The sequence below is a fragment of the Ceratotherium simum genome, chromosome 1 (assembly GCF_057802395.1).
Source record: "Ceratotherium simum simum isolate JZ-2026a chromosome 1, ASM5780239v1, whole genome shotgun sequence".
NCBI classification, from domain to species: domain Eukaryota; kingdom Metazoa; phylum Chordata; class Mammalia; order Perissodactyla; family Rhinocerotidae; genus Ceratotherium; species Ceratotherium simum.
The window spans coordinates 49,933,250-49,945,856 of NC_141900.1; the positions used below are offsets into that span (position 1 = coordinate 49,933,250).

Genomic DNA, 12,607 nt, shown 5'->3' on the forward strand with positions numbered 1-12,607 from the left:
AAGTACTATAAGAATGAAGAGAGGTCAAGGAAGGTATGCCAGTCGAACAAAAATAGGAATGAATATTGTAGGAAGAATGGAGATGGAATCAACAGAGGATACAGGACGTGCTCCCAGTAAGACGAAGAACATGAGTCAAAGTGCAGAGCAGGCGTGCGGTCAGGGAGCAACCTGTCTGCTTCCACTGCAGGTGCATTTTGGCCTAAAGAGTAGAACTAGACTGCAAATAGTGCTGTGGACTAAGATGATGGGCCATAATAAAAGACAAACAGTGGATTGACTTGCTCGAGAAGTAGGTGGAGAGTTACTGAAGATTGCGGGTCAGGAATACAGAATGAGAAGGACATTCTTTACGTGGCTTACGAAGGGAAAGAAAACTGGGGAGGCTCATTTAGTATTAAGCCTGCCTGCTTAACTTCTTTTATACCTGTTACCAACATTTAATCTTCTAGATTCAAAGAAAATAGAGAGGTGTACAGCAGGCCCTCTACGCTTAAGTTGTCTGGTGGTAAAATACTTAAGTTCTACAACAGTGGGAAAGTACTACATAAGTACGGATGTAGAAGAAATAAATTAAATGTGTGTAAAAAGATATGATAATAGAGCACATCAGGCAGCAAGAGCATGTTCAAGGGCACAAGGAAAAAGAACACAGTGTGATCAGGAAATGGTAAGGGGTGTGCCGGCACATGTGGCATACAGGGAGTGAGTGGCTTATAGTGATGAGGGCATGAACTGAAGTGATGGCCTCAGAAAGCAAGAAAGCCTAGATTCAAAGGATAGGTTCAAGAAAGACAGGCTGTTGCGTGGGGAACAAGGTTAAACAAGAGGGTCCACGACTCCAAAAGGGGAAGAGCAGCGAGCACTGGTAACACTGACAAAACACGAATTTGGGGAACAAGTCAAACTTGGGGAGAAAATATAACCACAGCTTTTGATGAAGTTTAACTAAATAGCAAGATATCCACGTGTGAAAATGTTGTGCAGTAGGCAGTTGGAGACATGATTGAAGTTTGTGTGATATTCATTGGGTGGGGGAGGCGCTTGGGAGAGAGCAGAAAACAGCACTGAAATCAGAGGCATTCGTCATCAGCATCCCTCATTTAACACTTCACAAATGGAAGCTAGGATTTCTTGTGTAATTCATTTGTGCTTTGCTCTCTGTGCTCTTTCCTCCCCCTTATATTTAAAGCTAGTAGCCTGGCTTTATGTTTTCTTGCTGCGGGGATTTGGGGAGGTAGGAAAGCAGAAAGAGCCTAAAATTACAGGTGCTGCTGGTTCTTGTATAAAAGCCAAACTCCATTAGATTTACTAACAATCCCTGAATGAGAGAAGCGAGGAAGAGCCTTCTAGGTAAGAAGGGAGAGAGCGAGATACCTGGAGATCAAGAAGAGGACGATGGGACCCAGGAGTACAGGGAGCCGGGCCATATTGCTGGCCCTGTAGGCACAGTGGTGACTGACGGCTGAGGACTAGAGGGACATTTGTGATACTCTGATGCTTCTTGAGACCCAGGATCCTTATACCTCCCTGATGAAGAATGCCTGAGGTTGACTTTTATTCTAGCCCCACAGGATTGGGGCATGAAATAAGGGATAATTTTAAAAAATGGATAGTTTTGGTCACATGAATTTATGAATTGAGATTCTAACACATTACATATGCTTCAATAGATTCTTAGATATCACTTGATCTATATATTGTCTCCCTTGTTAAACAGGGTTATAAATTTTTCAACAGTTTATATCCCAACAGATAAAGGCATAATTAAATGATTGCTGATACTGCTACTGAACTGAAATTACATTTTTTGCCTGAAAAGGACCTTAGCAGGTTACGCTTACATTTAATGAAAGCTGGAGTTAAACACATAGGTAAAACTTAATGCTTAGCCTCAAGGAAATTACATCATAAAAGTGGACAGAGATGGGGCCAGCTCCAGTGGCCTAGTGGTTAAGTTTGGCACGCTCCATTTCAGCAGCCTAGGTTAGGTTCCCGGGCATGGACCTATACCACTCGTCTGTCAGTTGCCATGCTGTGGCAGCAACCCACATACAAAATGAGGAAGGTTGGCAGCAGATGTTAGCTGAGAGTGAATCTTCCTCCGCAAAAAAAAAAAAAAAAAAAAAGTGGACAGAGATGTATACAGAGAACAATTCAATAAAACACGTAATCAGTAAGTGAAGGTATCCACTGGTGCTATGTGAATACCAGAGAAGAAGGATGTGTTGCCCTATAGGATAGTTTAGGGAAAGAATTTAGTAGGAGGCTAAGTGAAATCTTGAAGACTAAGGCCATAATGAGACAGAGGATCCTCTACTTCAAATGCCGGAGGGTTGTCTCCTCTGAATTCCTATCATTACCAAATGATAACACTAATTTCACTTTTACCATGATACTTTCCATTGTCATAATTTTCACTTGTTTTTCTTAACTTTCCAGAAAAAAAGGTCCAGGAGAATAGAAATCCTACCTTTTATCTCTTTGTAGAATTTCCATGGGACCTAGAGGTCTTGAACATGAGAAATGCTCAATAATTAGGGACCAGGTTTTGGTCTGCTACATAGTTCTCATCTGAATGACCAGGAGACATACATCTGTTGCTAATGACTAACTCTGCCAGTTGGCCTGAAGCCCTTAGGAGAATAAGAATCAAAACAAAAACTGGAACACAATTGAATAAGTAGACTCTAAACATTTTTTATCATCAGATCTATCATTGGTCATTTCTTATTGTTATTTAGGATAACTTTTAGATCCTATTGATGACCAGCAGTGTAGAAAGAATTCAGAAAATACAGGATTTGGGTACTGGCTGTGCCACTTACAAGCTGTGTGATCTTAGGATCCTCACTGGGCCTCTACGAGCCTCAGGCTCTTCGGTAAAATATGGATAACTGAGCTCTCAAAAAAGTTACATCAGATATGTGAAAATTATTTGGTAAAGAGTAAAATACAACTTAATGGTAATTATTATAACTAGTCTGTCTCCAAGATATTCTTTTACCATAATAAAGATCACAGAGAATAAGGAAAAAAATTAGTCTTTTACATATTTTGCGCATATTTGTATTACTTTGTAAAATCACCTTCTTTAATTTATTCAAGTCTCATAAAATATTTCTCCTAGTTAGATATAAGATATTTTTGGAAAAACAACTCTTTTTAGAGTGTTACAAGTTGACCATGGCTAAGACTGAAAAATCCAGACCTCGGGAAATATATCAATATTCACACTATTTTGCATTTAACTTGTTGTACACATAAGCATGACTCTTAACGACAATGGATGATAGTGCTTTTACCTATTCTAGGGACTGTCTAATCCTGATATAAGAAGTAAGCCAAGTCCTTTGGATGGGGATGTAGTAGAGGCCGGGCAATGCTTGCTCTCTGATCCAGGATTAGCTGGGCCCAAACATTCAGGAATTGAAAGTGTTTCTGATAGTGAGTCAAGTGGAGACAGGCCTGATGTGAGTGGCAAATCTACATTTGCTTCTCTCTGGTGGCAGCAAATTTCTCTGCAGCAACAGAAAGATGATTGCAGTTTCAGTGACCTGCTTGAAGTGCATGCATCTGAGATCAAGCTCTCTGAGGGTCTGGACGAGCACCCAAGACTGATGCTCTGGATGCAAGGACAGCCCCTCCTCTGGGGCTGCAGCGGGACACCTAGGGACAATTAAGACTGTCAGTGGCAGAGCCCAGTCGAGTGGCTTTCTCATGAGGGTCATCGGCAACAGAGGTAACAGCATGAAGACAAGATGAAAAATGAAGGGTAAAAGAAACTGAGGTACTTGTTCTACAGCAAGCATGAAATTGCTGGGGAGGATACTGTGAGTCAGGTTAGTTTCTGGCAGAAACCATGTGGTTCATGTTTTAATAACTTGGGTTTAAAAAAACACGAGTGTAAAATCATTTTTACATCACAGGCTAGGGAGGCCACCAATATTATATACAATCACTTAAAAATTGTCTTGAATCTGCATTGCCAAGGAGTATGGTTAATCACGTATAATTATGTATACATATGTATTTATTATGTATAAAGACGTACACTATATTTTCTCTATTTTCCCAATTATTTTAAGATAAACTTTGCTAGATCAGTGTCACCTAATCTCTACAAGTTCTTCTCGTATGCGCATACAAAGCACAAGCCCAAATGCAATTATTTTAGAACAACTCTTTCAAGAAAATGTTGACATGAAAAAAAATTTTTTCTCTTTCTTTACATTCTCTCTCACTACACACACACAATACACACACAATCAAGAGGAAATTAATGGAGATACAATAATGTTGAAATTAAACTTTTGGGTTGTCTTTGTTAAGAGGAAATGTTACATTTAAGTTTCAACTCTGGGACAAAGGAAATGAAAAGACCACAATTTTCAATTCATATGCTGAGATAGACAGTTACAAGAAGAGAAGAGTGTGTATCAAAAAAGCTCTAGAGGAAAAATTCCCAAACCGTCAAATTGTCCTTTACTATAACAGATTTATGCAGATGTGTAAAGGGAGTCATTACTTCTTTATTAATGATAAAGATAAAATAATTTACATATTATATATATTTAGTGTGCTAAAAGAATATAAAACAGCGGCTTCAGAGTTGAAGGGTTGTTTGATTTTAAGCAACAATTAAAAGTTAGTAAAACATAAATAAAATTCCATTTAAGCAACAGATATAGGCTTGGAAAGTAGTAGTGTTATGCATTACTCCATGATTAACCCAAATCTTTTAATATCCATTAAGATTGCCAAACCAGAGTCAAGCATATTTGGTCTATAATTTGCTTCTCCCTGCTATCCTATTATAGCATACTGCACTTATCTTAAATTCCTGATTTATGGTAGAATTTACAGATATTCCCACCAGGATCCTCAAAACTCTTAATTTGTTTACATATTTTGGCTTCCTTCCAGATTTATGTGAACAGTAACTGATCCAAGAAACAAACAGGCGGAAATGTCTTTGAATAGCATTCTTTTACTATCAGGTCATACATATCTCCATTCAGTAAAACAGGCAACCGAATTCCTGAACTGGGCAGTTCAATAATACATTTTTAAAACTCAGGTGGGATTAAAGAGAATGATTTTCTATTCAAACAAGAAAAGAAAAAGGAACTATGAACTTAACAGGGTCTTAAAAACACACACAGGATGGAAAAGAAATTCCTCCAAACCATTGAAAAAAATTAGTAACATAGATTTTATCATCTATTTCCTTCTCCTCAAAGGGATGTTTTGTTATCCACTTAGACTGAAGAGCTTGCTTTCAACCAAATTAAGAGCTTAAATGTAAAGAATAGGACAGAAAAAAAAAAAAAAGAAAAATTTGACATACCAACAAACTAACCAATTTCAATAGCCCATTTTATAATGAGGTAGAACAAAGAACAAAATGGATAGATCCAAAATGGCAAAACTCCAGAAACCTCATTCAGTTAATGTATTAGATGTGCTGCCAAACCTTATCCAAATAACCCAATTATTACAGTCTACAGACTAGTGGAAATTCTTACAAAATTGGCCTCCATGTGGAATCTCAAATCATGTCTCCACTCAGGTCAAAAAGATCACTAGGATTGCCTTGTTGAAGCTTTTGCCTCTGGGCTTAACTGCAGTTTTGCAAAATGGAAAATGAGGGAATGCATCCAGGTAAAATTCTGAATGTAGATTTAAATCAGATTTTTTTTTTTAACTTTAAGTAAAAAACAGTCCCTCCTATTTGTAATCCAATTCCCTGAGAAACTGTCCAAAGTAGAGTCAGAAATTCTGGATTTCCATACTCCGTTTGGCTTCCAGTGTGCTGGGTGATCATGAGCCCTTAATCTCTGCATCTACCTTTTTGCAATTGTCATATCACAAGGTCGATACAGACCTACCACACAGAGATCCTACAGGATTAAGGTTAAACTGAAAGAAAAAATTGCATTTGACAAGCCAATCTTCATCCATGTTGCTAAAGAGACCCAGATGTTTTAACAAGTGTTCAGATTATTTGGTAGCATCCTCGCTAAGTAGAGAATAAATTTGCATAATGCATTTCAGTTGTGAAGACATTTTTAAAAATCAAAGATTCCAATATTTCAGATGGGAAAAGAAAAACAGTCTGGCTCCACTCAGGCTAAGCTCATTATACCATTCACCCCAAAATTTTCCCATTGAGCAAACATTATGGACACACGTGTTTAGAAGAGTCTCATAGCAAGGGGAGACCTCATACTTCCTCATGCCTGGGCATTTCTCTAGACTTTCCTTTCTCTTGTAAAGATGGTGAATGGACTTTAACTTCTCTTTTGATGTCTTGTTGTGTTGCTGAGGCACAAATGGCTATATGCAACTCTGGTTCATTAAGAAAGTACTTGCTTCTACTTTTTCATCTTACACTTTTGTTATCCAAGTATATCTGCTCATTCATTGCTGGAGGAAATCCTTACAACTGGAGAGCTCACAGAGATGGCATTGATAACAACTGTATATGGGTATCAGTCTTTGTAGTTTTACTGGCACATGCAGATCCAAGTATGTTCCAAAATACGTTTGCGTATTGGGGGTGGTGATGGGCAAAGGAAACAAAGAATACAGAAACACTGAAAGGTAACAGGATTTACCCATTTTCTTTATCTTGCTATTAAAAAAAAAAAATATTTGAGATCCCCGTCCTTGAGAGTTATTCTTTAAGGGATCTTAAAATAGTATGTTTTGTAATATTGTATAGCATCATGCTTAGGAATATAAACTCTAAAGTTAGATAACCAAATTTGAATCTCTCTTCTCCTACTTGCTGCTTGGGTGACTCTGAATAAGTTACTCAAAATGTACGTGCCTTGGTTTCCTCACTTTTTAAACAGTGATTGGTATACTACCTAGCACATAAAGTTATCATGAAGAATAAAAACATCATGTACATGTAAAGCACTAAGATCAGTTTCTGGGACACAGTAATCATTTAATAAATGTTAGCTATTTTTATTACCTATTATTTTACATGCCCATATTTTAACTCCATATCATTTCAGGCCCAAGAAAGTTTAACCTCTTTTGAAAACTTTTCTAAAACAGGTCTATTTTTCTCCTTTAGTAATTTTTGAATAGGGAAGTAGGCATTCTCAGAACCTTTTAGTACTTTGGGACCATCGCTCTGACCAACATTTCTCCTCCTAAGCATTCTGCTTTAACAAAATGTGCCTCTCCACATACATCCCAGACTTGTGAGGGCAAATATATAACACACTGCCACAGATCTTTCCTTGGTTATCAGTTGACGTGCAATGAAGATTCAAAACTCAGTACTAGCCAAAAACTGTGAGCATCTATTTAGCTCACCTGTCTGCTGGAGAACAATGAACTGGGCTAGGTGCCCCTGCTGATCTCAGCCAGGCTTGTTCCTCCATTTGTGGATTAGCTGGAGATCAGCTGATCTGGGCCTGTTTTCCTTCTGGAGACAACAGACCAGGCTGGGCATGTTCCTCTCATGGTGGTGGCAGACGTGGAAGACAGCAAGCCACAACGTGCTAGGTCTCTGAAGTCAAATCTCAGTGGAGCACTGCCACTTCTGACTCTCTCTATTGGTTAAAGCAAGTCACATGACGAATCTCCGAGTCAAGAGGTGGACGTATATTCCTCCCATGGAAGCCAGTGGAGGGAAAGAATACTTCTGAACAATAATTCAACCCTCCACACCCATGAAGACATTAAGTGATCACAATATTCTTTTCCACCATGCCTGAGTAGAGCCTTTATATCCTTAACAGCCACTACAACTACTAGGAAACCTGCTAAATATGAGGGAAAGAAGAAAAAATTTAATTGGCACTTCTGGTTTTGCAATTTTTTAATAAATTTTACAGAATAATATATCTGGATCTCAAATGCTATCTTTCTATAAGGTAAAACATCACATCGGTATATTTTGAGAATAAATGTTATATTTATTCAATTGAGAATGAGTTAGCTTAAAAAAACATATACACTAAATATCAATGAAAATTGCCATTAGATTTGAAAATAGCAATTTAGTTATTCATCAATTACTTATATTTTGTTTTGTAAAGGAAATATATTTAGAATCTTTAATAAGTTTGTTACTTTTCATTTATGAAATATCCCCAGAAATATATCTATACATTTTCACAATTTTGAAACTAAAAATGTACAAGAACACATATAAGTGTTACAATGCCAAACACCACTTACCTAGCCATTTCTACTTATTTTAAACCATATTAATAAATAAACAGAATGTACTTTTCATTTATTGTTTATTTTTTAATTAAACTTTTAAAATATCTTCACTGTTTTTTCCAAATGGCTTTCTTAACATTTTAATTTAAATATTATGATTTATGCTTCCTTGACATAGTTTCAACATTAAAAGGAAGTTAAATTTACAGATTTAACACAAGAAAATGTTCTATTGCAACTTGATTTTTATAAAATGAATATTATATTTATATATAAAGTAAAATTTGATAGTTATAATAAACGAGCATGGGAAAAGAGAGTTTTCCTGTTAAACCAATGCAAAATGCTTAAAGTGACCAAAATAAGAATGGGCCTGAGTGGAATATAGGGGTCTGACTCTTATCTATAGAAGAGTATGTTTACAACAAATCATTTCTCAAATTGACCACTTTTATGGCACACAAAAAAACTACCTCTTACCAATATAAGTCATTAATCAAACGCTTGGTCACACTGTGTTAAAATCCTAAAAAAGGCTAACTTTAAATTGCATTTAATTTAGTAGCATACGTTTAGAAAGAAAGTCTTTCCACAAAATTTCCACAGGTACAAAGCAATTTCAGCAACTCTGAGGCATCATTACTATTATTTTTAAAGAAATTTTGGAAAATAAAATGCAAAGGGACAGTTCTCATGAAGGTAATTAAGTTTACAGAAGCAGAGATGAAAATGTAACTGTCAAGTTGCCTCTGAATCTCTTCTTAACAAATAGCTAAAACAACCAACTTATCTTTCTCTCTTGGCCAATAATTCTCTCCATTCTCTTCACCCCCAGCTACAGTTTCTGTATGTTGGAAAGAGGATCGGAAAGCTAAAAGCTTCAAGGGCTTCCCTCTGGCCTCAGTTCCTCCAGTTCTCATTAGGGCCTCCGGCTCTTTCCCCACAGCCTCTCTGCTGGATGTCGTTTGCCAGCAATCATGGTTACACAGGGAGAGGAGCTTGACCATATTCTCAGTGGTCCTGAGTTTAAGCCCTGCCTTTTGTTACTAGGTAGCCACATGGCTTTGGGTGGCAAGGTAGTTAAGGGTCTCTGAGCCTCAATTTCCATCTAAACAGTAAAGGATGTGGGGAGATTTCTTTAAATTATTTTCAATGCTGTGAATCACTTTGCAGACTATAAAGAAAAAAATCAAATGCTATGATGATGATGATTTCACAATTTAATATTTTATTAACTAAACCTCATTACACTAAATGTTTCCAATCACCTAGGAAAGTCATACTAGTTGCTCCAGGATAAATTCTAGTTTGGCATAACATTCCATTATTAAGTTGAAATCGAAGGTAACTCAGCCAGCACTCAATAGACACAGTGATTTTGCTGTGCCATGGATATGCCCTGTTTCCTACCGTGCACTTAAAAGCACTCACCCTCTTTAAAACCTCGATAACATTTTCCCTTTTACCTTTATGAGCACTTTCAAATCTTAAAACATTTTCACCTGAAGACTTCAACAGGCGCGCTGTGTGGATCTTTCACAACACAGCCAACTCCCCTTGACAACGACATAAACATTCTAACAAAAATCCACACATTGCCCATGTATTTTCATACTCAAGATTTCGAATTAAATGATTTATTTTATATTCTTAACATCCCTGGATAGAGAGAAAAAATGGCAAGCCCAGAAATTTAGATCTAAGCCTACATTCAAACAACACATTTAAGAGAATGAATGCAATAATTACTCCATGTCCATTATATTCTACTATTATTTAAATGTAAAATATAAACTCTTTTATTAATGTAAATACTTGAGAAATATAGGTAAAATCATCCAGCGTGTTAAGAAGAAATTGCACAAGGTAGATATTGCAAAGTCTACCTTTAACTGAAAACATTTCATGCAACTTTTATAGTTTCCACATGCAGCCTAAGCCCTGGAAGAATCTCATCAAATGTGCTTTTATAAGGTCAATGTATATATATACAATAAAAGGCATCTCTAATGACTGGATGTACATATTGTAAAATGTAATATAAGAGAAAATCATCAATATTTAAGATGTATACACCAGTGGAAATTTGAAAGAATAAGAACTTGATTTAAAAACACAGCAGTGTCTGTATCAAAAGAAGAATTAACTTAATTCTTGGAGGTGCATTGACTCCTGCCTTTTAGAAGAAGACGTGGGATTGACAAAAATAATTTCACTTTTATGAAGCTTTCTAGTCCTTTAAATTTATTCAGAAAAATCAGAGACCTTTTAAGTAAGTCAAAATTTTATATTTCATCAACCAAGGAAAACATACAATTTTAAAATAGTAAAAAGCAGGAGGAAATGACATCTGCTTTAGGGATCTAGAGCAATGTGAGGCCAATGGTGAAGATATCTGAACCAGAGTTCCCTGTTAGCTCCTGTTTTTTTTTCTTTATGGTGTAGAAAATTAGAATACAAGTCAAAATATCACATCACAAGAGGACAATTTTAGAATCAGGAATAATCCTGAATCCTCTCTATTAGGTTCATTATAGGGTGATTTACTAACTAACGCAGAGATAATAGTTGAAGCTTTCTAAATTCTCATTCCTTGGAGGATTAGCTCACCCATTATCATTTCTGTTTGATCTTTCATGCCTCTGTGAAAAGATTATGTGAAGGGTATTATTTTCCACTTATCATTTTCTGATTCAGGCAATTTATATTTGACATGCACAAAAGTAAATTTTTATTTCACAGATATAAGCATTGATCCACTTTTATAACCCAAGCGTCACATCTACAAATTATGAGATATAACAAAACTTAAATATTCTACCACATACAATAGGGAGGGAAGCACAAAAGAGATACGTAGGTAAACATTTCTAAAAATTCAGTAGGTAATTTTCTGTGTTCTTCACGCTATCAATAGCTGACCAACAAGTCCAGGATTTCTTTCTTTGATTAAGGTGGCAATAATAGCGGCACCTTGCCTTAAACTTTCCTGTAGCTTCTGCTTATCCTGAAAAGAAAAAACAGTAATTATTTTAGAAAGATGTCACACATTAAATTGAACAAGAAGTTACTTTTCTTTTTTAAAAAATTTATTTATTCTTAACTTTTTCTCCCCAGCTTTATAGAGATATTACACATAACATTGTGTAAGTTTAAGGTGTACAATGCATTGATATGATATACATATATATTGTGAAACCATTATTACAATAAGGTTAGTTATCACAGCCATCACCTCATATAGTTACCATTGTGGAGGAAGGGGGTGAGAACATTTAAGATCCACTCTTTTAGCAACTTTCAAGTGTATAATACAATATTGTTAACTATAATCACCATGCTGTACATTAAATTCCCAGAACTTATTCATCATATAACTGGACGTTTGTACCCTTTGACCAACATCTCCCCATTTTCTCCACCCCTCATGGCAACCACCATTCTACTCTGTTTCTATGAGTTCAAGGAGCCACTTTTCAAGGTCCAGTGCTCTCTGGCCTCAGCATTCTATAGAACTCAGACCATAGCCACTGGCATGGACTTGGTCCCCCAAATAAAGGAGAAATGCTTTTGCAAGCACTTTTCATTATAGACAAAAAATATTTGCTGAAGATACCAAGAAAAACACTGACATAATTTCAAATGCTAACAGTATGAAACAAAAGATGATTTTCCCTTAATCCAATATCTGAGCAACTTTGGCTCTTCACTAAAGTGTGAATATTTCACCGATGATGCAAGCCTTTTCTTCATCCCCTTCTGAGTGTTCTCCAACAACAGACTTTGTTATAAACTGTGAGTACTGGTGTGGGGAAAAAAAACGTGCTTGTTGTTTGTCAAGTTTAGGATCAGGCAAATTTGTGAAATGAGTTATCTTACAAGTTACTAAAATGTGGTTTTGTCTTTGAAATCATATTGCCTATGAAAATATGTTTATTCTAATTATTTGGACTTCTTGAAGGTATGAGGGGATGATAATATGAAGAGAAAAGGAAAGTGGAAATAGAGCTAACAGCTTTAAGGTCTCTGTGTTATGAATTGTGCTATGTTCAAAAAAACGGATCTGATAACCAATCTCTAAACTTTGGCATCATCCTTAATGTCTTATCCCAATGTTCAATATATCATTACGACCTATTGCTTCTACCTCCTTAACGATTCTTGAATCCATATGCTCCACTCACACTGCCATTGCCAGCATAACACCTCTGTCCTGAGTTACTGGAACAATCCATAAACAGTCTCTCTGAAGTCTTGTCCTGTTCTACCCTATTTCCCACACAGCAGTCAAAATATTTATTTTAAAATATAGATCTGATCATATCACTATCCTGCCTAAAATCCTTTGAAGCCTACCTATAACCTTCAGGATCAAGTCTGAACCCTTTACCCGGTAATGAAAAGAGTCTTTTCT

The 12,607-nt window shown here is 36.3% G+C and overlaps 1 protein-coding gene across 4 annotated transcripts in view; it reads right to left on the reverse strand.

Annotated features, from left to right (window-relative positions):
• Positions 1-9,398: 9,398 nt before the first annotated feature.
• CRPPA (CDP-L-ribitol pyrophosphorylase A) overlaps positions 9,399-12,607 on the reverse strand; it is a 275,796-nt gene continuing 272,587 nt past the window's right edge. For all 4 annotated transcript variants that reach the window (XM_087427459.1, XM_087427333.1, XM_087427377.1 and 1 more), the window contains one exon: positions 9,399-11,200. In XM_087427459.1, the coding sequence (XP_087283585.1) occupies positions 11,096-11,200 (105 nt within the window). In that variant the 3' untranslated portion in view covers positions 9,399-11,095. The remainder of the gene's footprint in view (positions 11,201-12,607) is intronic.